This window comes from Agelaius phoeniceus, chromosome 18 (genome assembly GCF_051311805.1).
Source record: "Agelaius phoeniceus isolate bAgePho1 chromosome 18, bAgePho1.hap1, whole genome shotgun sequence".
Classification (NCBI taxonomy): domain Eukaryota; kingdom Metazoa; phylum Chordata; class Aves; order Passeriformes; family Icteridae; genus Agelaius; species Agelaius phoeniceus.
The window spans coordinates 11714509-11737543 of NC_135282.1; the positions used below are offsets into that span (position 1 = coordinate 11714509).

General features: G+C 45.3%; 2 protein-coding genes across 6 annotated transcripts in view; one reads left to right on the plus strand and one right to left on the minus strand.

Annotated features, from left to right (window-relative positions):
- MED15 (mediator complex subunit 15) overlaps positions 1 to 4044 on the minus strand; it is a 29589-nt gene extending 25545 nt beyond the window's left edge. For 3 of the 4 annotated variants that reach the window (XM_054645668.2, XM_054645664.2, XM_054645663.2), the window contains exon 1: positions 3825 to 4044. In XM_054645668.2, the coding sequence (XP_054501643.1) occupies positions 3825 to 3892 (68 nt within the window). In that variant the 5' untranslated portion in view covers positions 3893 to 4044. Of the gene's footprint in view, positions 1 to 3795 lie in introns of all 4 variants that reach the window. The other variant, XM_054645667.2, reaches the window with a different exon arrangement.
- A 49-nt stretch (positions 4045 to 4093) lies between these two features.
- On the plus strand, positions 4094 to 23035 carry KLHL22 (kelch like family member 22). Of its 2 annotated transcripts, none has more exons than XM_054645831.2 (7): positions 4094 to 4322; positions 12801 to 13088; positions 15398 to 15563; positions 16691 to 17409; positions 18525 to 18717; positions 19368 to 19601; positions 21878 to 23035. In XM_054645831.2, exons 2-7 carry the CDS (start codon positions 12844 to 12846, stop codon positions 22274 to 22276), a joined length of 1956 nt encoding a protein of 651 aa, XP_054501806.1. In that variant the 5' UTR covers positions 4094 to 4322; positions 12801 to 12843; the 3' UTR covers positions 22277 to 23035. The 2 variants fall into 2 exon arrangements, with proteins under 2 accessions (XP_054501806.1, XP_054501805.1); XM_054645830.2 differs by having other exon boundaries at positions 4162 to 4322; positions 12818 to 13088.

A 23035-nucleotide genomic window follows, 5' to 3' on the forward strand; every position in this document is an offset into this window, starting at 1 on the left:
TGGGGGACACAAGACAGATGATGCACTTTGGACTTGGTTAACATCAGAGATTTGCTAACAGGCTGCCTTGGCAAAAGCAAACAGAACTTGGAAAATGAGACTTAGATTGCAAGAAGATTAAATCAAATGGGTTTACCAAAAAAAGAAAATCTTATTAAACTTTGGACAGTCTCAGCAGAGAAGAGCAGATGCTACAGCCTTAAAATGCAGGAGCTTAGGCTGCAAACCAGCAGCTGCACTGCTGCAGCCTTTACCACAGAACACAGCAGAACACTGCACCTGCTGCAAGGGAACCTTCTGTGGGGTCTGGCAGCCACCAAAACAATGCTGCTCATAAATGCAGCTTCCTTAAACTGCAGCAGAATCTGAACATAGTGCAGAGCAACAATTCCTCCAGGGGCAAACAAGCCTTGAAGTGACCTGCTCAGAAAAGAGCTCTGCTGTGGAGGAAGAAGCTATAGAAGCTATACCCAATTCTCCTTTTTTTCACACCTTCCTTTTTGGAAAGGCTGTCTCTAAATCCACACTGCTCTGAATGCTCCTTAACTTTCCAGTCTCAGTATAATGAGAATGCCTTTCGTGTTGAGAGCACTGAAAACTGAGCAGACAAAAAGAGAAGACAAAGATTGCAAAGAGGCAAGCAAAGAAAGTAAGGTGTAAGTAGCACTTAGGGGATGTGACAGAGACAGTGATCAACATGGGATCAGGAACCTGGAAAAAACCCACAGCAAAGAAATTATCTGCTTTTATATGAACCATTTCCTCTTGACATTACAGAACATGGAAGATGTGTTATTGTGGTTACATTTCCATTACTGAAAAAGTCCTGTCTGTTAGAATTCCAATAAAGGTTTAGACTGGGAAGAAACAAAACCACAGAACTTGTTCCTTGTTCACATATTTAACTGCAATCAACATAAAAACAGTTACATTTTTTACATAGGGAAGTCAGCTAAAAAAGAGTCATAGCTTTAGCACAGAGCACATTCCTTGCAGAACTCCCAGCTCTCCAAAACTTTGGGAATGAGATGGTCCCAACCAAGACAACCTCCATCTGCTTTGTAAGCACTTAGTAAATGTGTAGATGTGCACTAAAAATCTGATTTCATGCAGAACACTCAGAGCTGTGGTTTCACAAGATGCAGCATTCAGCACCACCAGCAGCTTCAGGAATTCCCCCTCCACTCTCACAAAGCTTTTTTCCAGCCCAAATATGTGCAAGCTCTCACTCAGGCTAGCTGGTCTAACAGAAAAACCTTGCAGAAAACGTGTTCTCCTTCCAGAGTGGCCCAGCTCCCTCCCTGGGCAGTGCCCAGCAGGACTGTGTGAAGCAGCTGCTGCAGTGGAACACCAGGACAAGGAGATGCAGGGCCAGCACCTCCCAAAGCACCCCAGGGACCCATCAGAGCACAATTCCCTGCTCCCACAGCCCCCAAGCAGCTCAGGGCAGGCACCAGACCCAGCCACAAACTGAGTTTACATCCCAGAGCAGAGCTGTCCTTCAGGCAATACCAACATCTAAAGGCATTTGAAGGAAAGGCTTTTAGAAGGGAGGCTCCCAAGGCACCAGGGTGTACTGGAGCTTTGTGAGGGCCAGGATAAAGTGGTGCCCTGCAAGCACAAGTATTTATCCACACTCCTACAGCACTGCTGACTTCTGCAACACCCTGGGAGAAGCCAGAGCTGCCCCTCAGCCTCAGGCACTGGAGCTCAGGCTTTCCCAGTCCTGCTCCAGTATGGAAGTTCTGCTCAGCCCTGCAGCCCCACAGCACCCAGGACTGGACTCAGGACATGAAAAGCACAATTCTCCCAAATGTCCACAACCAAATCAAACACCTGGAGCACTGAGAGATCCCTCAGGATACACACACTGAAATGGTCACTCACAACATCACTGCTGACAAACAAAGCCAAAACCCAGAAAACTTCAATTCAGTGCTGTCGTGAAAACCCAAGTGTGGAATTGCAACAAATGGAGACAGCCATAGCCAGCAGCTCTGAAGAGGCTGCCTCAAAACTCAAAAACTATTCAGATAATTCAAAATGAGTTCTGTGATTGTTTCATGCTTTTAATGTTCAAGACCAAGTGTTAACATTTCCCTTGACAAGTGTCACCTCTTGCTTGCAGGATGAGCTGCAAGATGTGCACACACATTTAAGACTGTATTTCATTAACTGCTCAGAACAACCTTCCCACAGAGGATAAAAACTTCAGGTGATTCTCCAGATACTTATTTACCTCCCTCTTCCACCTACTACATCAGCCTCTAATGACAAAGCTGGGAGCTTCTGGAAAGAAACAGGAACTTGCTGCATGAGAGCTCCAGTTTTTAGCAAGTGCATTGCTTTTATTTCTCATTCATCTTATCCCAAGGGCCCCATGGAGCCAGGCCAGGCTGTTTTGGATACCTAAAACACAATAACTGCTTTAAAAAGTCTGCTGCAGTCACTGTAACAACTCGTCCCAGTCAGCCCAGTAACAGTTTTGCTTGCTTTTGAAACAAGGCCATGAATGCAAATATCTGATCCATCCTGTTAAACTGGAAGTGACAAAAAAAGGCAGTCACTACACCTAATAAAAAGTACATGAATCATAGAGAGACATCTGTGCACTTGTGTAAAAGAAAATAAATAGAGGGCATGTATTAAAAGTTTAGGATTACTGTCATCTCTTCATTTGGCATTAAACTTAAAGATTTTTTTGGTCAGTAGCAGTAATGTTTTAATCCCTTATTGTGCACTTCCACTGAAACATTTTTGAGCATTGTTTGCTGCTTAGAGAAACCACACTGCAGTTTGCAGGGCAAATACAAACTCCATGTTTGATTGTGTTGGGTTTGCATGTGCTTACTCACGTTTATTTCCTCAAAGCATTCAGGGCACTTCTGTTTGCTTGTTTTGACAAAGCAGCAGAACAGAGAGGAAGTAAGGGATTAATCTAACAAGATTAATGACTTTACAGAAAGTTTAGAAAGTGAAACATCCCTTGTGAGCACCAAGGAAGTCTGGCTGGCTCTGACAGACAAACACCATCCTACTGCTTCAATGAATACTGCACCAGTTTCATTCTGGAACAGCACCCGAACTGTAGGAAACCCACAAACACTCACACCGCTCACGTCATAAAAAACAGTCCCGTTTTAGGTATTGATTGCTAAAACCAACAAGAGAATATCAAACTTTCCAAAATACACGAATTAGCACTCCAACATCACTTTAGAAAGAATGAGCAGTGCTTGCACTTCTGTGCTCACCACCTTGCAAGGGGAAGAAAAACCTTTAAATATAGAAAAAGCCTGCAGAGCACCAAGGAAAACTTAAAAGGCAACAAGCTGAACTTCACATTAAAGCACCAGCATTTTTATTTCATATTTGCCCCCAAAAGTCACACACAAGCCCATTACAGACATTTTCATAGGGCTGAATATGCCGAATTTCACAACATCATTGACACTGGCAAAATCACAGCCCTAAACCAGACGCTGTCAAGCAGGGTAGGAAATCGGTATTGCTGGGGAAGGGGAAAGCGGAAGAGAAGGAGGATCGGGAAAATCAAATCAAGTCACAGACCGGTCCCGGTTACCCCGCACAGGCTCTGGGCAAATCTGGCAACGAGGCTCCCTCAGGAGAGGGCCACGCTTGGGAGAGGAAACACCGGGGAGCGGGCACGAACCCAGCCAGCCATGGCAGGCCCGGAAAGCCACGCAGAGGAGCGGGCACGGCCGGGACCGGGGCACGGCCCCGCCGGCGGCCCCGAGGGCGGCAGCAGCCGAGGCCCTAGCGCGGCCTACCTACCCATCACCGAGCCCGCGGCTCTCACTCACATCTGGCTGACGAGCTTCTGGCGGAAGTTGGTGCTGCGCCAGTCAGTCTCGGGCCCGGTCACGTCCATGGCGACCACCGGGAGCCCGTCCCGCCGCCTCCGCCGCTGCCCTGGGCCTCCGCCGCGGAACCGCCGCGCCGCCGCTTCCGGCGCGCGAGGGATCGCGGGAAATGGAGTCCCGGAGCGAGCCCCGCCAAATCTCGCGGGATTTGCCTGCTCGGTGTGAGGCTCTCTGGGAAATGTAGTCCGGCCCAGGAGCACTTCCCGGCGGTGGTGGCCCGGGCGTGCCCCGCGTTGGCCCCGAGGGTGGCAGCCGCGGCAGCCCCGCGTTCCCCGCGGCCGTGACCGGCCCGACGCTCACCGGGCACAGCAGCAGCACCTGCCTGGGCCGTGCCGGGGCCGCCCACGCCGCCCGCCCCGGTTCCGGCCGCAGCCGCCCCTCCCTCGCCCGGTGTGTTCCGGGTCGCACATAAAGGCGGAGGCGCCGCCGCCGCTCTCGGTAGGTGCTGCGGCGGGGGCGAGGGAGCGCGGGCCCCGGCCGGGCCGCTCCCCTGCCGGCGGCACCGGTGCTGCCATTCCCGGGGAGCCGCGCGTGGGAGCGTGTCCCGGCCCGACCCCCGGCCGAGGCCGCGGCCCCCGCCTCAGGGCTGCCCGTGGGCACCGGGGCAGGGAGGGAGCCCCACGGCGGGGGCTGCAGCCGGCGGCGCGACCCGCCCGGGCCCCCCAGCCCCGGCAGGGGGAGGGCCGGCCCCGGTACCGGGCAGCGCTGCCCGCTCCGAGGGGCGAGCACGGCGGGTGTCAGCCCCTGCAAGGGCAATGGCAGCCCGGCAGGAGGAAGTAAAACCGTGCCTGGGCTCGAGCTGGCTTTGACCCGCTCCTCAGGGCGGGTCCCGAGCCAGCTGCCTCGGGGAGGGGTGAGCAGTGCCAGGTCACCTTCCCCCGGAGGGAACACTGCTCGTTCTCTGGCACTGCCGAGAAATGCCCAAGCCATGGGTCAGAACCCCACGGACGCCTGCCAGGACAAAATTCATGTGGTGAATAATGTGAACAAATTCATGTTCATGAGGAACTGGAGCTGGAAATGCTGGAAGAGGCCCTTGCTCTCTTCCGGGTCACTTAAGTGTTGTGTTTGGCATAGAAATAATTACTTTCTAACTTTTTTCCTCCTTGTTTTTTAGAATACTTAAAAAGCCATGACGTGATTTACTTAAATCAGGTTGAAGTCTTGGCAGCTACCTGAGGTTCTCAAAATTCTTTGAGCAGATTGCTAATATATGAATTACACAACAGAAAACATTACAGTTCTATGAATGTGGCTAAGTTGCAACACTGAAGATACAACTAAGATAAAACACTCGAATTAGAAGGCTCATGTTCTTTAGGTTGTTAGTACAACCAAAAGAACATGGGCTTTCTAATTTGAGTGTTTTACCTTATCTGTATCTTCAGGGAGGAAAAAAAAATTTAAATTTAAAAAAATTATTCACTGGAGGAAAAAATATTTTTAAATATCCATTTATTTAAATATAGATATACTCTATGGTGGTGTTGTCATATACATTTCAAATGTGGTGCTTTATTCTGGATATGTCTTAGAAATAACTTGTAATGGGTTTGGGAGGGAAAAAAAAGCAAAACCCCCCAGGTGTTTGCTGAAAGGAACGAATGCCAGCATTTGTGAGACAGCATCATTTGCATGGCTCAGAAAGTCAATTCAGAGTGTGTTTCTGCTTATTTCCATTAGTGAGGTAATGGAGGACTGTGTGTACAGACCAGGCAAAGGCACATCATCATTTGAGTGCTCAAAAATAATGCTGAGATATGGTATAATACCAGATATCCTCCTTTCTTTCTTTCTTTTTGTGGGGACTTCATTCAAAAGGAGTTGTTTGGGATGTTCCTTGTATTTGTAGAAGGTTCCTGAAATTGAGTATTTGAGAATATTTTTTTTGCACATTTGTGAATGCATAAAGGGATTCTGAAAGAAGAATTACTGATAAAAGCTTCTGCCTTCCCTTTTCCTTGCAAAAACATGAAACTGGCTTAAGTTTTATCTACACATAACATGAACTCAGTTGGTTTCTCTGTAGCAAGTGCCTATTACACATTATCACACAGTTGGTGAATTATTCTATTTCCACTCCAGTCAGAATGAACAATAGTTTTGCTTTTCATTTTACATTGTTTGTGGCATCACATTTGTTTTCCCAACTATTTTGGCAGGCACCAGCTGCCTCCCTTCCTGCTCACTCCCTGAGTTAGCTGATGTGTGTTTGTGTGTTCTCTGCCCTGTCAAAGCTCTGCTCCACAGCTGGGTCCTGCCTGCAGATCCCCCAGGGCTCAGCACTTTGCTCCTGCAGCTTGTCTTGTCAGGCTTGAAACCTGCTTTAAATCCTAATCCTTGTTACTCCCTAGGGAGAGAGGAAGGTGTGGGCAGCCTCAGGGCCCAGATTTTCAAATTCTTCCAATGCAGTCAAATGTTTAAGTGCCTGATGTGTTTGGATCCCAACCAGCACACCACACTGGCTGTTCTGTGTCAGCCAAGAGGAACTACATCACTTTTAACAGCAAAAGCAAAGTCATGCTGGGTGAGAGGAACTCCAGATATCACAGCAGGCAGGAGACAAGCCTGGCTGCAAGGCAGCTTTGGAAGGAGAGACTGGGGGTCCTGACAGGCAGCTAGTTGAATGTGATTTCTCCAGTGGGATTCAGCTTCATTCTGGGCTGTGTCAGCAAGAATACAGCCAGTAGGTGATGTGAATTATTATTTCCCACTCTGTTAAGCACTCATAATCCCAAAAAGTTGCCCAGTTTTGAGGTCTCTACTGAAAGAAAAAGCTGAGAATTCAGAGGAGGAGCTGTACAGGGCAGGAGCACTTACAAGAAGGTACAAGCACCTGCAAAGCAAGAACACTGGGTTTTGTTCAGGGCAAAAAGAATAAGGGCAGAGCCAGCTGACGTTTTTTAAGCTACCTAATGGGCACAGGACAATGTAGAGCCAAACTCTCCCTTGTGGTGCAGCATGCCAGGGATGAGAGGCAAGTGTCACAAATTGCAGGGAAAAAATTCACACAGCTAAAGAAGAAACTAAATCTGCTGGTTAAACAATCAGCTTTCTGACTACTGACAAGGATGGAGATTCTGCACTTGACTAGACAAGGCTCTCCACATCCTGACCTGATTTTGAAGGTTTCCCTGCTTTGAGCAGATTGGACTAGAGACCTCCCAAGTTTCTTTTTCAGTGTAAATAATTCCACACTTCTAAGAAAGCAAGGGACCCCCACCAAGCTGGAGCCACCTGTCCATATGGCAGTGAGCTCAACAGATTTGGATACCTGACACCAGCAAGCCTGAGTTTATTTTGGGCACAGCTGATGCACAAGAAAATATCACTGTGTGCGTAAAACACCTCTTTGTAGTGATGTAACTGACAGCCACCAGCTCCTGAATACAAAAATGTCTGAGTTTCCATAGAAACTAACTTGGATAATCCTGCCTGCATCCAGCCATTTCTCTACAGGAGGGAATCAAGGCTGTCAGCACAACTTTACAAGAAGACACCCCCAAAGCCACACATACACCTGACATTAGAGGCATCTCTGTGAGCTGGCTGCTGCTCAACAAGGGGTGAATACCTGGCTAGGTGTGTATCATACCTCACACACCAACAACAGGCTTCAGCACTGGAAATGATCTATACCACATAGAGCACAGCATCCCTCCCAGAAAAGAGAGACTGAGTTAATTCCTGTAATGGCAGCACAGGAACACCATGTGTGACAATGGATCTGTGCTGAAAAATATCCTTAGGACAGACATTGCATTTTTCTCTACTTTATCTATTTTGCCACACCTTTAACTTTCCCCTTCCCCTCTGCTTGTAGTTGAGTTACTCCATTCCTAGACCTGGTGTTCTTAAAAGGATAAGGATTTTTACTGAGCACAAGAGCAAAGCAGTTTCTCACCATTTTGCATTCCCTAAATTCCTCCTGTCCCAGTGCCAACTTCCTCAGTCATAACCCACATACCTTTATTATGAAGGCAAGTATTCTGTTGTTGATCAGAGAGGGGGTTTTATTTTTAAAAATTACCATGACTCTTTTAATGGGTAGTTAATGAATTATTTCAGCTGAATCATCAGAAGCCTAAGACCTCTACTTTTCTTCATGCCAGTAATCTGCAGAAGCATGTTGTAGAATTTGAATACAAGACAACCACAGAGTTATCATTTGGCTTTCACTGTGTCCATAGCTTTTTACCAGGGACCACTGGTGACACAGTGAACTTTGTGTATAATGCAGGAAAGAGAAGGGAGCACTCAAGTTCTTTGCTCCCTCCATTGCAAGGCATGGCTGCCTTCTCTTGGTTCCCAGATGGAATCCAGACACAGAATGTAGAAGATTTCAGTCCACTGAAAAAGAGCAGTCTTGTGTTTCTAGGTACCCCTGAGGGTTTTTCCATTTATGGGGGATTTTTTTGGCTGTTGTAGTTTTTTTAACTCCTTGATTCAAAGTGACCAAACAGTCAACACCTTTCTACACTTGCCTGCAGCCATGCACATACAATTACTGATCCCATGTACTTTATGTACTGGAAACTAAGTTGTAACACCTTAAAATTAATCACTACATGAACCCACATCCTCTAAAATACAAATACAAACTAACACAACTGCAGGCTCAAAGACATTGTGCAGCCAGCAAACAACATGTCTAGCCTGATTTTCTCTGCAATTTCAAAGTGGTCAGAACAAGGATTTCCCTGTTTCTGCAGACAACCTCCCACAGCACATGAGACAATACTTCTTACCTTTGCTGCTGTTAAAGAAGCACGTTGAACTCAAAGAATTCCTCATATTTGCCACCTGCAGGGTTAGTTCTGCAGTACTCAGCCACTGAAGCCCACTGCTAACAGCTGACCAGTACTGAGAAACTTTCTCAAGAAGACAAGGGAAAGAAAACATATTACTCAAATTTCTAAGAGCTTGTCTCAGTCACAGAGCTGTTTTCACAATACCAGAAATACAAGAGCAGAGAAGCCTTAGGTACATCCTATGAGCAAGAAGCTGACAGTAGAGAAGCTCAGGATGGAGGAACAAACCTGTTCTGGCTCTCTATCCAGAACTGTCTTGCTTATATTACATTTAGGCAGCTTTGGGTTGTTTTGGTTTTTTTTTTTTTTAATAAAGATTAGACAAAATAGATTTTTAGACAGCAACAAAGGCACAAAGCACACTGGTCAGACCACACAGTTTGAGAAGCAGAGTTCTGTGCTAACAGCAACATCCCTCCTCAGCAATTTTGTAATCAGCATTTAGAACAATACCCAAAGAAATACACAAAATGATCAATCAACTCAGCAAACACACTGCATTTAATCCAGAAAACCCAAATCCATCCCACTTCTCTTTGAAAGAAGCCCACAGCACAACCCCACTAACCCTGCCTGAGCAGCTGCTCCTGGTGCAGCTGCTGCAGAGCTGAGCACACTGAGCTGAGGGAATCCTGCTGGCCACATCCCCCACAGCCAGCCCGTGGTCTCTGCCCTCCTTGGGCTCACACCTCTTTTCTAACAGCTCCTCAGACTACCTGGGCAAGAGTTAAGAGGCTTTTGGCTCAAGGAAGACTTGACTTAACCATATCTGTCAGTCAGACTTTGTAAATTAATACTACAAATGTTCACCTTTCATTTTTTAGGCTGGGAGCAGTTCCTTAGGATGATGTACAAGCATGAGTGACCACCCTGAGGGACAGTCCAGCTCACCAGTGACAGCTGAGGTACAGCCCAGGGACAGGAGTTGGAAACAGGAGGTCAGGACTGCCAGAATTCAGAAAAGAGAGCGTAGCAAAACATTTGTAGGTTCAGCTGTTAACCAGCCAAAAATCAGCTGTGGAGGATGGTTCAGCTGCACTCCCAGCACCTCCTCTTGCCCACACTGGGTGGTCACAGCAGAGCTGGTTTGTTCAGCTCTTGGTAATGGTTGTGGCATAATGGAAGTCTGTATCTACTCCAACTAAGTGTGAGATAAACTCCCTGCAGATCTGCAGACAGCCCCCACTTGTCACTGAGAGGTATTCAGATACTAATGCTCATACTGGCTACAGAATCACTAAATAATTTATCCTTTTAATGTATTTCTATCTTCTCTCTTTCATAGTACCATTTAATCTTCCTGCTTCCAGTTACCACGTTTGTAAGATCAGATCTCTTCTGGGGCTTTACTTGCTGAAAGCTTCACCCTCTTTTTGTTATTTTTTTCAGATTATTCGGATAGAGAATATATTCTGAACAGTTACTATCTACAGTCATATTAAACAAATAAATAAAGGCCTGCATCATTATGTGGGTTTCCCACTCTACCCTGTATGTATCTCTGTCTGTAACCTGCTTCTCCTACAATACATTTATTTTCTAACACTTATTTCAGGGCTTCAGTGGCCCTTGTAGTTTTATCTCTCACTTCCCTTGCCTTGGCCTCTCTCCCACCAATGACTGCAGTATATGACATGAGGTTGTGTCAAAGGTCCCCCTAGTCCTGAAATGTGCTTGGATTCAGAAAAGAGTTAATTTGTTGCTTTTACTTCTGCTTTTTGATACAGTAATTTTACTTCCATAGGGACTTCTTTTGATACAGCTCTCTAAGAAGAGGAAAAGATAAAACCTGGTTTGGAGCTTTAACCACATTAAACCACATTAACAGAGTTAATCTTAATCAGTTCCTCGTTTGGACCATATGTCACCCTCCTTTGGTTTTGCTGCATTTATTTCCTTTTAGTGAAATGGGAAATTTCTGATCAACATCATGTAACACTCACTTTCACTTGCCTTTCTTACTACATTATTTCCCTTGCCTCAATCCATCACTCTTAGTATTCCCCAGGAGCAAATGCAATGATACACTAATGTTTTGTCTGCTTTCATTTGATTTCTAGGAAAAGCATCAACCTGTCATGAAAAATAAGCCATTACTCATCTCTCCAGCTGATGATGGATAGTTTTCCCTCTCTAATCGACCTGAGTGCTCCCCAGAAGGCTGTTTTGTCAGAGCTGCTCTTCTCAGCTGCTCTCTTGGTTTTGCTGGCAAAGAGCAGATAAACATTAATTCACTTTCTCAGGGTATTTTCCATCCCATTCACCTTCCTTTTGTTTTGGGCAGTGTAGGGTAACTTCCTCAGGCAGAACAATAATTCTTAACATATTTCTTGTTATCATCTGGGCAGCTCCTTCCTCACTGCCATACCCAGAATACCTGCAGTGTTTTGAGATCTGCAGTGCTGCCCTCCCTGTCTATGGCTGGCACAATGAAACAATGGTTCCATTTCTTCACTCTTTGTTTGGATTTGCTGGGTTTGTTCTCTTCTGCTTCCCTGACTGCTGCTAACCCCTTGTGATGATCCCTTGTGGCACTAAGCTATTTCCCAGGCTGCTGAAGAGAGGATCTTCTGAGTGTGTCAGCAGCCACATCAGCTCACTTACTTCCTTTTGCTAATGGGGGGTGTTTTTTTAATGCCTGCTGACAACTGGATAGAGTCTATAAGCCCTGACTGCCACAACTTCTGACATTCTTCAAAGACAATGGACAGGGTAAATTACAGGATGGTAGAAGAGCACTCATGAGATTTTGATTGCTTAACCATAGACATGAAACACAATCACTTGCAGATAGCTTTTTACAGGTGTTTCCCATGTGCCATAGGGGACCTTCCCAGTGTATCAGTGGCAGTCCTAGAAATAGGTACAGGATAGCCTTGGACAGTGCCCATTCTGGAGGAAATACCTCCTCTCTGCAGAGAGTCACATGAAGTGGAAAGCAGCTGTGCATGCTTGTTGCAGTGTGAGGCCATTTCCTGTTTCACCTCTCCCAACCCCCCAGGTGTGCCAACCTCTCCTTTGCCCTCCCCCTGTGCCCTCCTGCTGAGCTGCCCATCAATCTCAACATTCCAGCAGGGTCTGGTGTGGTTGGCAGAATTTCAAAAGATGCCCTCAGGTCCGGGCTCATTGGCCTGTCCCAGTGTCTTTATTCCCTGAGCCTTCCCCTCCTCACACCTGGTTGGTCTTCACCTGTCCCTTCCCTCCCCCTGTCCCCGGGGTTAAAACCAGACGGGACCATGCGGTCTGGATTCTGTTGGGAGCTGGTACGAGATTCAGAGGTCTGTCATCCTGGAATAAAACTCTACGATAGAATCATCTCCTTTTCTCTTCACCAGAGGTAAACTGAGTTCCTGCTATGCCTGGATTTGTTCTGAGTGCCCAGCTGCAGCATCCAGCCAGCCAAAGGTGTCTCTGAGGTGAAACCACAGCTGCTGCCTTTGGTCAGGCAGCAAGGGTCAGACGGGGCCAGGCACGTCCCACCCAGAAATATTGGGATTAATATTCCATATACATGCTAGCTTGAAAATGCCAAAATAATGAAACTCACTTTGAAGCCTACAGTTTCGTACAGTAATTTTGCACAATTAAGGTTGGAAATGTGCTTAGCTACAAAAAATGCAAAAAGCAAACACAGGGAGAGAGAGGAGAGAGGAGATTCTGTGGTAAAATATTAAGAGAAAGATGGAAGGTGCAGTTTATATTGCAGGAAAGCTACTTGAGAATAGCAGGCAATTTGGAATTTGGCAAAATTTTGGTCCATTTTTTGTGGCAGATGATGCAGAAATACAAAAGAAACAAGGGGTTTTGGTAATGGATTGGGAAGTGAAATTCTTGCTGAGAAAAACAAATACCCATGTGGCACATACTGTGATATTGGTGTGAAAACCCAGGAGTCAGAATACCTGTTTTTGGAAAGCCTTATTGTACCACTTCGATGTGCTGATGTCCATGTGTGTGTTTTCAGTATAATTTGGAATCGTTTGTCCAGGACAGAACTGTCTCTCCATTGCCTGAAGAGTCGCTTTGTTTTCTGTGACGGGCAAGGATCAGAGCACCGTTTGTGAAGCAAAAAGCACAACCCTTTGCCGATTCTGTTGTCTCACAGATTTCATTCTGCTGCAGCTGCCGGCTGAGCATTTGTGCCTGGGATGGCTGAGGAGCAGGAGCTGACTCAGGCCCACGGAGGCGGCCTGGAGCCGCCGGCGCAGCAGCGCAGCAGCAGCAGCAGCAGCAGCAGCAGCACGTACCGCAGCGCGGAGCACTCGCAGGCGCTGCTCAGCGGGCTGGTGTCGCTCCGGGACAGCAGCATCCTCTTCGATGTGGTGTTGGTGGTGGAGGACAAACCCATCGAGGCTCATCGCATCCTCCTGGCTGCTTCCTGTGACTACTTCAGGTATGCTGCTCTCACCCTGGTTCTTCAAGTTTTTCTGATGTTTACGTTCTTGTAAGGAACTTTCTCAGGCGCTTTCTGTAAATAACTCATTGGTTTGCATTCTTTTATGGAGGAAGAGAAATTTGATAGACTTGGTTTGTCCAGGGTCATTGGAGAGGTGGCACTGTCCTCCAGTCCACTTTTGGAAATGAAGAAATGTTGGAGTCTGAAATTAAACACCCTCTTTTTTACCTTAGAAGGTCCAGTGTCCGCTGTGGTGGTGTTTGCAGTGCCACAGGGCTGATCTCCCTTAGGACGAGGGAAGAGATGAGAATCTTGACTCTATGTTTCAGAAGGTTGATTTATTATTTTATGATATATATTATATTAAAAGAAGATGATATATTAAAACTTATTAAAACAATAGAAGAAAGGTTTTCATCAGAAGGCTAGTAAGGAATAGAAAGGAATGATAACAAAAGCTCGTGACTCTCAGAGAGTCTGAGCCAGCTGACTGTGATTGGCCACTAATTAGAAACAACCACATGAGACCAATCAAAGATGCACTTGTTGCATTCCACAACAGCAGATAATTATTGTTTACATTTTGTTTCTGAGGCCTCTCAGCTTCTCAGGAGAAAAATCCTAGCAAAAAGCATTTTCATAAAATATGTCTGTGACAGTTCCTGTTGTTTTATTTCATGTCCTAGAGCAACACGCAGCAGCAATGGGCACGTGTTGTGGTGTTGTTGTGGGTCTTAGGATGAGGTGAGAGATGAGGATTGACTCCAGGTTCTCAGAAGGCTGATTTATTATTTTATGATATTATATTAAAAGAAAATGATATATTAAAACTATACTAAAGAAAGAGAAAGGAGACATCAGAAGGCTAGACAAGAATGAATAATAAAAACTCCTGACTGACTAGAGAGTCTGACACAGTAAGGCTGGGATTGGTTATTAAGTAAAAACAATTCACATGCTGGGTAAACAATTCTCCAAAGCACATTCCAAAGTAGCAAAACATGGAAAAGTTGAAGCTTCTCAGGAGAAAAACCCTGGTGAAGGGATTTTTCATAAAATATCACAGTAACAGGCACATGGCTGGCTGTTAGTCACAGCTGGGACATCCAAAGCTTCTGGCTGGGCAGACTCCTTGTGAATGGAAAATCAGACCTGTAAGATGGAGCTGAGGCTGTTGTAGCCACATTTCTCCTCACAGAGAAAAGCAAGGCCATCTTCCCAATAATATTTCTGAGATTCACATTCTCTGAACCTCAGAGAATGATCAAAACAATTCTTATCTCATTTGCTGTGCCTGTGTTTGTGCTAAAGTAGAATGCAACATGGAGATTGTTTACCCAAAGTGATGGTTTTGTTTCCTTGGCCTGTCAGGGCCAGGTGTGTGTGTGTGTGTCAGGACTGATTCTGTGCAGTTGTGTGCTTGGCAGGTTCAGTTTAGATGTAATGTAACATAAGGTAATATAGTATAATAAAGTAATTAATTAGCCTTCTTTTGCTCTTTCTGCAGTACTGCCTCCTGCCTGTTCCTGTGTCATTCTCAGCACAAGAGTGACAGGCTGTTTCAAAATACTAACTAAGGCTTTATTCATCTCTCTGTTATTTCTCTGCAGAAATAAAGCTCTTGTTCCTGCACACTGAGCTTACCTCCACTAAATTCACTGTGATACTTGGAGGTTTATAAAGAGAAGAGCCTATCTGAACTGGTGTCTTCTGCTTAAGTGCACTCTAAGAGGCTTTTAACATATCCTTAGCATTATAAGACTTTGCCTGTGGTGGTGATCATTTCATAATACGCAAAAACTCAGTGGAGCTGGGTCACTGCTGTGTGCCTGTAGGGTGACTCAGTGGCCATTAAACCAGGCAATTTGATGAGCAGTTCCTTTGTTTTCATAGAGCAAACACCCAAGTCAATCCAGACAAATTTCTAACTGAAGGAAGAACTGCTCTACCTTGGAATAAAATTCCCACTGTCCTGAGTTCTTCTGTGTTTCCTCTTCCCCCACACCCAGAGTATCTGCCTTTGACCATTGACTACCCATAGATACTGGGTGGGTATTTAAATCCTTCACCTGGGAACTGTCCCTTCTAGCTTGCCCCTACTGTTTTCCTGCACAATGAAGTGTTACTTTCTTAGGTCCTAAAGGCCTGTACTCTTAACTTGGAGAAGAGGTAATCACATTAAAGTGTCTAGCTTGCTTTTTGTATTTCCAAATATTTTTTATGTTCCCAGGACAACATAAGATGAGCAAACTGGAAATAGCTTCAATGCAAGTCTGCCATAGCATGTGCCATTGTCTGTTTTGCAGAGGAATGTTTGCAGGAGGATTGAGAGAGATGGAACAAGAAGAAGTTCATATTCATGGCATCTCCTACAATGCAATGTGTAAAATCTTGAACTTCATTTACACTTCTGAGCTGGAACTCAGTGTGAACAGTGTACAGGAAACCTTAGCTGCAGCCTGTCAGCTTCAGGTGAGGTCCTGGGAGATGTGACAAAAAAGAAACAAGAAACAAAAGCAATGATGAAAGAAACAGAAAACATGGATATCTGGTTAGAGGGAGGGTTAAGAGGTGAGCAGGAGCATGGGCATGATAAGAAGGATTTCTGGGATGCTGTATCTACTGGAAGTAACTGTGGGAGGCTAGGAACAATGAATGGGTCCTTAACATCTCATTTGGCCAATGGTTTCATTTGTTAAAACATTACTCATTTAATCTAGAGGAGTATTTTATATAGCATTCACTTTCACTGAGGTGATTGTGAAAGCTTCCCTGAAACAGAAAATCCCTGGCCTATGGTTAGGAATAGGGTTTGCTGCTCAGAAATTGTTGTGCTGCTCAAGGTGAGTCCACATGGCCTCTCCTGACCCCATCACTACAGGAAATCCTGCCACTATGGTTTGCACTAAGTGCAGGGTTCATGTGCTTTTAAGACAAGTTTTTTTTTTCTCTAATTTCCCCTGCAGCTAACTGCTGCACAAGGCTTTGGTACTAAATCCTAAACTTTGTGAGTGCTTGCTTTGGTTGGTTTTTACACACTTTGTTAGCAGAGGGGCTCCTGGACAGCAGTTAGTTCTTTGTTCCTCCTGCCAGATACAACTTCAAATTGCTTTCAAAAGACAATAGTAAATATTCATTTTCCTTTCCAATGGCTTCCTATGCTCTTGAGTGAAATATTTGTTACAGATACAATCTTTGATATAGCATGTCTATAGTGCTCTGGAAGAACAAGCAGAGAGTGACTGTATCACCATGTCCTGGGTGTGTTTTCCTGGCTGCTCCCAGGCAGGCAGCAGAGCAGGCAGTGCCCAGGGCCCCACATGTCCTGAAGGCACATTGCTGCTGCACCTGAGGCCCAGCTGAGCCTTGCAGCAGAGCATGGCTACAAGAGCTGTGTTATATTCATCCACATACCCGTGCTGAGTTGTTTCTCTGGGGAAGGGTGAATAGGGCACAAGTGACTGTGGTGCTCAGACTGTGAGGAGAGTGCTCAGCAGCCATTTCATGGACAATTTCCTCACAGTCATCTCAGGCTTCAGTCCCCTCTCTCAAGTGTGGGGCAGGTGGTGTCTGAAATGAAAAACCTCTCTCTCTTACAGATTCCAGAAGTCATTAAGTTCTGTTGTGATTTCCTCATGTCCTGGGTAGATAAAGAGAACATCCTTGATGTGTACAGACTAGCTGACCACTATGACTTAAAGCATTTGAGTGAGCAGCTGGACTCCTACATTCTGAAGAACTTCACAGCCTTCTCAAGGACACAGGTGTACCGACAGCTGCCCCTGCAGAAGGTCTACTCCCTCCTCAGCAGCAACCGTTTGGAGGTTAACCATGAGTCTGAAGTTTATGATGGGGCAGTTTTTTATCATTATTCTCCAGAGGAACTGGAAACAAAACAGGTCTCCCTGATGGAGCCCCTTAAACTACTTGAGACAGTTCGTTTTCCTCTGATGGAATTCCAGACCCTGCAAAGACTTCATGACAAATTAATTCCATGTCCTTTAAAAGATGCAGTTGCAGATGCATTAATGTACCACAAGAATGAATGTCTTCAGCCAATGCTTCAGAGCTCCAAGTCACAGCTGAGATCAGAGTTCCAGTGTGTAGTGGGATTTGGAGGGATGTATTCTACTCCATCCATTGTCCTCAGTGATGAAGCCAAGTATCTGGACCCCTCGCTGGGGGAGTGGAGGCACTTTACAGCTGCACTAGCCCCCAGAATGTCCAACCAAGGGATTGCTGTTCTCAATAATTTTGTCTATTTAATTGGTGGAGACAACAATGAAAGGGGTTTTCGAGCAGAGAGCAGGTGTTGGAGGTAAGAAAAGGATAATCCTGCTATTAATTTTATTGCCAGCCTGTTGCCCATTTCTGAGTCAGTAAGCCAGCAGACAGTCAGTACACTTGCCAGCCAAAAGATCAGGAGCTGAGCAGGAGCCTCACTGAAAGAAAACACAAGAAATGAGCTTCATTTCATGAGCTTCATAGTAACAGGAAGCTCCCAGCAGTGCTTGTGAGACAAAGCTGAGCCAGACAGTGTAGAAACAGCTACTCATTCAAGAGTATTACTTGTGCTTCTTTCTGCCTTGGTGCAGGAGGGAAGTATTAAAGGTGTGGGAAGCAGTAATGAGCCTGAACTCTAGGCTGTCTAGATGTTGTTCTCTAACTAGCGTTTTCTGGAAGTCTTCTATGTGTAGTTTTTGTCCCAGTACAAAAGGTTTTTCAAGAAAATGCTATTACTAACAGATTTTCAAGAATCTGTGTGCACAATAGCAGCATTCCAGAGTCCTTTTATTTTACTGTGTGACAGGGAAGAGCAGGACAGAGGAGCAGGTTTAGACCTTCATGCCCATTACATTGCAAAACCAGATATAAACCCTTTTGGTTTTATATTGTGCTCAGTTTTACAAGTCTTAGCTGAGTTGCTCTTATTTTATGGCATGCATAGTTTCAATTCTCTGTAACTAAAATTTCCAGATGAGAGAGATAGTTTGACATGAAAGTGAATGAGATTCACTTTGAGCAGCAGATATTTGGGGAAAAGAATCAAAGAACCCACCACATATTTATGCCCTTCTTGCATTCTAGAAGATCCAGATTGAGTCTTTGTGCTATTTTTAGACTGTGTTACCTTGTAGAATGGCTTTGTGCAAACAGAGATTGTGATATGTAACCTGACAGCAGTGTACAAGATAATGGAAAACCTAGGCTTTGATAGCATGATTATGTCAGCCAAACTACATCTTCTATAAATAGAACAAAACAACTTTGCTAATAATAAAATGCTGACAAGGCCAAATTTCACATCACTTAGAGATGAGCTCAATTTCAGCTGAAGCCAGTGCAGTAACCCACATCCACGGAGCTGTCTGGTACTCCTGCAGTGATTCTGCAGCTGCAGGAATAACTTTCTTTGATCCATTCTTTTACAAGGTATGACCCACGACACAACAGATGGTTCAAGATCGAATCCCTGCTGCAAGAGCACGCTGACTTCAGTGTTTGTGTCGTGGACAACTATATTTATGCCGTCGCAGGCCGAGATTACCATGAAGACCTGAGGGAAGTGGAGAGGTATGACCCTAAAACCAACACTTGGGAATATGTGACACCTCTGAAGAAGGAGGTAAGGAGTGCATTAGCCACACACACTACCACAGTCCCCCAATTCCTGGTTTAAGCTTGCTAGATGTTTTTCTCAGGTGTAACTTTTAATTCGCTGATATTCAGATGGAAAGCAGTAAAACTCTGTCGATGACAAGAAAATTAAATAATAGCATATGTAAATTACGTTTTCCAGTCAAATGCTTATTTTTACTGCTTCTTGTTGATTTTGCTTGCATTTATAGTGTTAATCCTTAAAGCTATTAATAAAACAAATAATAAATGTGTGTCACTGCTGGAAATATAAAAAGCCTGAACTGAGTGCTACTAAGTAGAATAACTTGCATTCCTGATAACACCGCTTGTATAAGAAAAATCACCAATCAAAAGGTTTCCAAGTAGATTAGGGAGTGAAGTTATAGTATAAAGGAACAATAAAGACATAGAATGCTGCATTGTTGGAAGCTTTAGAAATTCTAGTGTGTTTCATTCAGAAATTCACAATTATAATATCTTAGAGCGAGCTGTCCATAAGAAAATCCTTTCTCCTTTTGCTCTCTGCATAACTCATGACAATATCACTCCCTTCACGTCTATTCCCTGCTTGCAAACCGGGAGAATCGCACAGATGCAGAGCTGAAGCTGTTGCTTTGCCGTGCTTGTGCCGTGCAGGTGTACGCGCACGCGGGAGCGGCGCTGGATGGGAAGATGTACATCACGTGCGGCAGGAGGGGAGAGGATTACCTGAAGGAGCTGCAGTGCTACGACCCCAGGAGCGGCCGCTGGGAGGTGCTGGCAGACGGCCCCATCCGGCGGGCGTGGCACGGCATGGCCGCGCTGCTGGGCAAGCTCTACGTTATCGGGGGCAGCAACAACGACTCGGGCTACAGGAGGGACGTGCACCAGGTGAGAGAGCTCACACCCTGTCAGATCCACACCTCTCGGGCTGTTCTTGAGTCCACTCTGGCTACCTATGGACCCTGGCCTCTTGGGGCCTTTCTGGGTCGCTGTGACCCCAAGGTTGTTAAGAGTCTCTTTTCCCAGCCTGGTGCTTGAAGAAGGACTCAGGGCTCTTCATTTCTCAGTCTCAAGGTTGTTCATTGTTTCTCATCTATAAAAAATTTTCTCCTGCCCTGCTGAGGTCCATCCAGCAGGACAGTTCCAGGCACTCTGCCTGCCCCCAGGGCAGGGTTATGTCTTTGTACTAAAAACTACCTGTACAATGTTTACAATTCCTTTCCAATACCCATCACCTGTGTTAGACAGTGAGCTTCTACTCTAAACCAATCCCAAAGTGCCACCATCACAGCAGAAGGTGGAGGCCAAGAAGAAGAAGGAGAAAGGCTGGACACACCCAGTTCCCTCCATCTTGCCTCCTGAACCCCCATACCAAAACCCCAAAATCTACTTTTCCACCCCATGATAACTTCACTATTATTCTACCTAAACTGTTGTGGCTTGCTGATCTTCATCTAAGGTTGGTGATTTGCTCCATGGGTCATAATCAAACCCACAGGTGTTTTGGGCTCTGTGCCAGGGCTCCTGAGCCCCCTGGCAGGGGTCTTGGCCATCCTGGACAGCCAGAGGGATGCTCTGGGCTCCCACACTGGCCCACACAGTGTTACATGGACAAAGCAAAGGACGAGAAACGCTCTTCTCCACGTGGGAACCAGTGTCCTGTTTGTTAGCTGGGAAGGGACACCTCAGACTCTGGTGACCCCCCAGGTAGAAAAGAGAGGGTTCCCCTCTTGCAGGGGACTTTTATACCCCAGGGAACGGGGGCAGGGGAAGAGAACCATAGCCAATGGGATACCATTGAGGAGGGGTAAGCAGGGGCTATGGGGCACAGGGGTGGATGGGGGAGAGACCATGTGATGGGAGAAGGGAATAACAATCCACGTGACATAACATCAACTATTTAGTGCAATACAGCAATACCTGGGTCTTTTCTTGGCTTCTTGTGGATGCTGGCACTTAGATGTAATGTCTTTGTCCTACTGAGTATGCAAATAAAACTGCTCAGCTAGATGAGCTCTCCCTCACCTGCAGAACTGGCAATGATTTATTCACTGTTGTCTGTCTTGAACACTTTGTCTCACCCACAAAGCATTAAAGCTCTAGCACTTGGAATTCTTATCAATTTTAAAACATCTCTGATGGATAACTTCACTGGCATGCATATGCCCAGTAAGCAGCACATCAGTTAAATTTGCTTTATGCTGTCTTTTTCTAAGTGGAGAACTTTTGAATTACCCATGTGTAATTGCAGGGCAGAGCTGTTAAGGATGTAAATGCCTGCATATTCCCCCTACTTTTAAATTCCTGCATATTCCCCCTACTTGGGAGTATGTTGGATGGCAGTTGTGTAATGCAATTAAAATGTACACTATGGCAAGGAACATCTGGAGAGAATTCTCTTCAGCCTTGTTCCAGCTTCTAGAACTGCTAGAGACTTGAAAAGAAGAAATGCAGAGAAATGCAGTAAGTTCCTGTGTATTCCCCTCCTTGGGGGTACTGGATGGCAGTTGTGTAATGCAATTAAAATGTACAGTATCTGATGGTAAGGGACATCTGGAGAGAATTCTCTTCAGCCTTATTCCAGCTTCTAGAACTGCTAGAGACTTGAAAAGAAGACACAAAAACGAACTGTTTTTCTAGAGCCAGTGGAGATGGCAGAATTAAATCTAGCTGAAGAGTGTGTCTGAATGATAAGAAGGTGCCTACAAATGAAAGCAGTTAGCCAAGTAGGTACCCAATGAAATCTGAAGCTCTCCAACATGGCACAGAGGCAGCTCAGCAGCTTTGTCATATTTGTATGTTCCAGCATTTCTTCTCTAATGCAAACAGGTCAGTTATGTCTGGGCTTATATTAGCACGTGTCCCCATCTCTTTCAGTTTTGTACACATTTTTGGAATGACATACAGCTGTTACTCCAGCAGCAGGGTCAGAATTGTGATTTCAAAGCTATGTGGCAACTATGCACAATTTTCTGCTGAGCATTGTACTTGCATTAGACAGTCACATGCTGTCTCCATTATCAACACACTGTCAGAAGAATGATGATCTTCCTTCCTAAACAGTTTACCTTATGGCCAGCCTGCAAGTTTAAGGCCAAGCATAAAAAGATGGCCAAGGATACAAGTCTAGTTTTGCCTTCTCTCTTTTCTTTTTTCTTTTACAGGTTGCCTGCTATAAGCCAAGCACTGATCAGTGGACAAATGTATGTCCACTTCCTGCAGGACATGGAGAGCCAGGCATTGCAGTCTTAGACAACAGGATTTATGTCCTGGGAGGCAGATCCCACAACAGGGGAATCCGGGTGGACTATGTGCACATTTATGATGCAGAGAGAGACTGTTGGGAGGAAGGACCCCAGCTGGAGGATGGCATTTCTGGCATGGCTGCCTGTGTCCTCACATTGCCCAGGCCTAATTTAATGGAAACAGAGAAGTGGCTCTCAAAATGCAATGCAGACCAAATGAAGGATCATTTTGACTTTGAGTTTCCACCGTTTCCACCAGAAGTTATGAATGAATCGTATTGGGAGGAATTTGACAACTCAAACTCAAGTGATGATTAGAAAACTTGAATTTTATTTTTTTTTGCCAGTGGATGAAGAAATGAAGGCTTGGGGAAAGTACTTGAGAGATTTTATATGTCTTTCTTATATCATAAAAGTATTAAAAGGTTTTAAAAATAAGTGTTTCGCACAAAATGCCATTCACAGTCAATATCCACCCATCTGCAAGTGTCCTGCACAAAATGCACTTACATTTTGTGCCACCTGCCAGAAAGCAGCATTTTTACAGTAACCACACAACTGCCATTTGCCCCCAGTTGTATAGAGGTTCTGGTACTCTGAATGAGGCTTTTCTCAGCCTTCAGCATGGACAGAAAAGAAGCACAGAAGGCTCAGCTTGACTAGCTTCTTTCCTTCCAGCTTTCAGCTCAAAATAGCTTCTTGAGATTTTTTTTTTTTTCTTTTCTTTTGGGTAATAAAACTTCCTAGCCAGCTTAATACAGGAAGGTAGCACCTAGTGCTGCCCTCCTGGGCCAGGTGTCAGACAGCTTGATTAGGTTTTCAGCAAGAGTGAACATACAGAAACAGGAAGAGTAGCAAGTCTGAGCCTTCATCTCATCTGGGCATGCAGCCATCCTTGGAACTGGCTGAGAGTCTGTGAACTGACACCCACTCCTGAACTTCTATACTGCAGGTTCTGTCAACACAGTGGAAAGATTTCTAGAATGTACAGAATATGGCAATCTCATCATTTCATGGTCAGACACATTTCATTGTTCTCAACCAAAAATTAATAAATTCTTGTCAGAACTTTTTTAA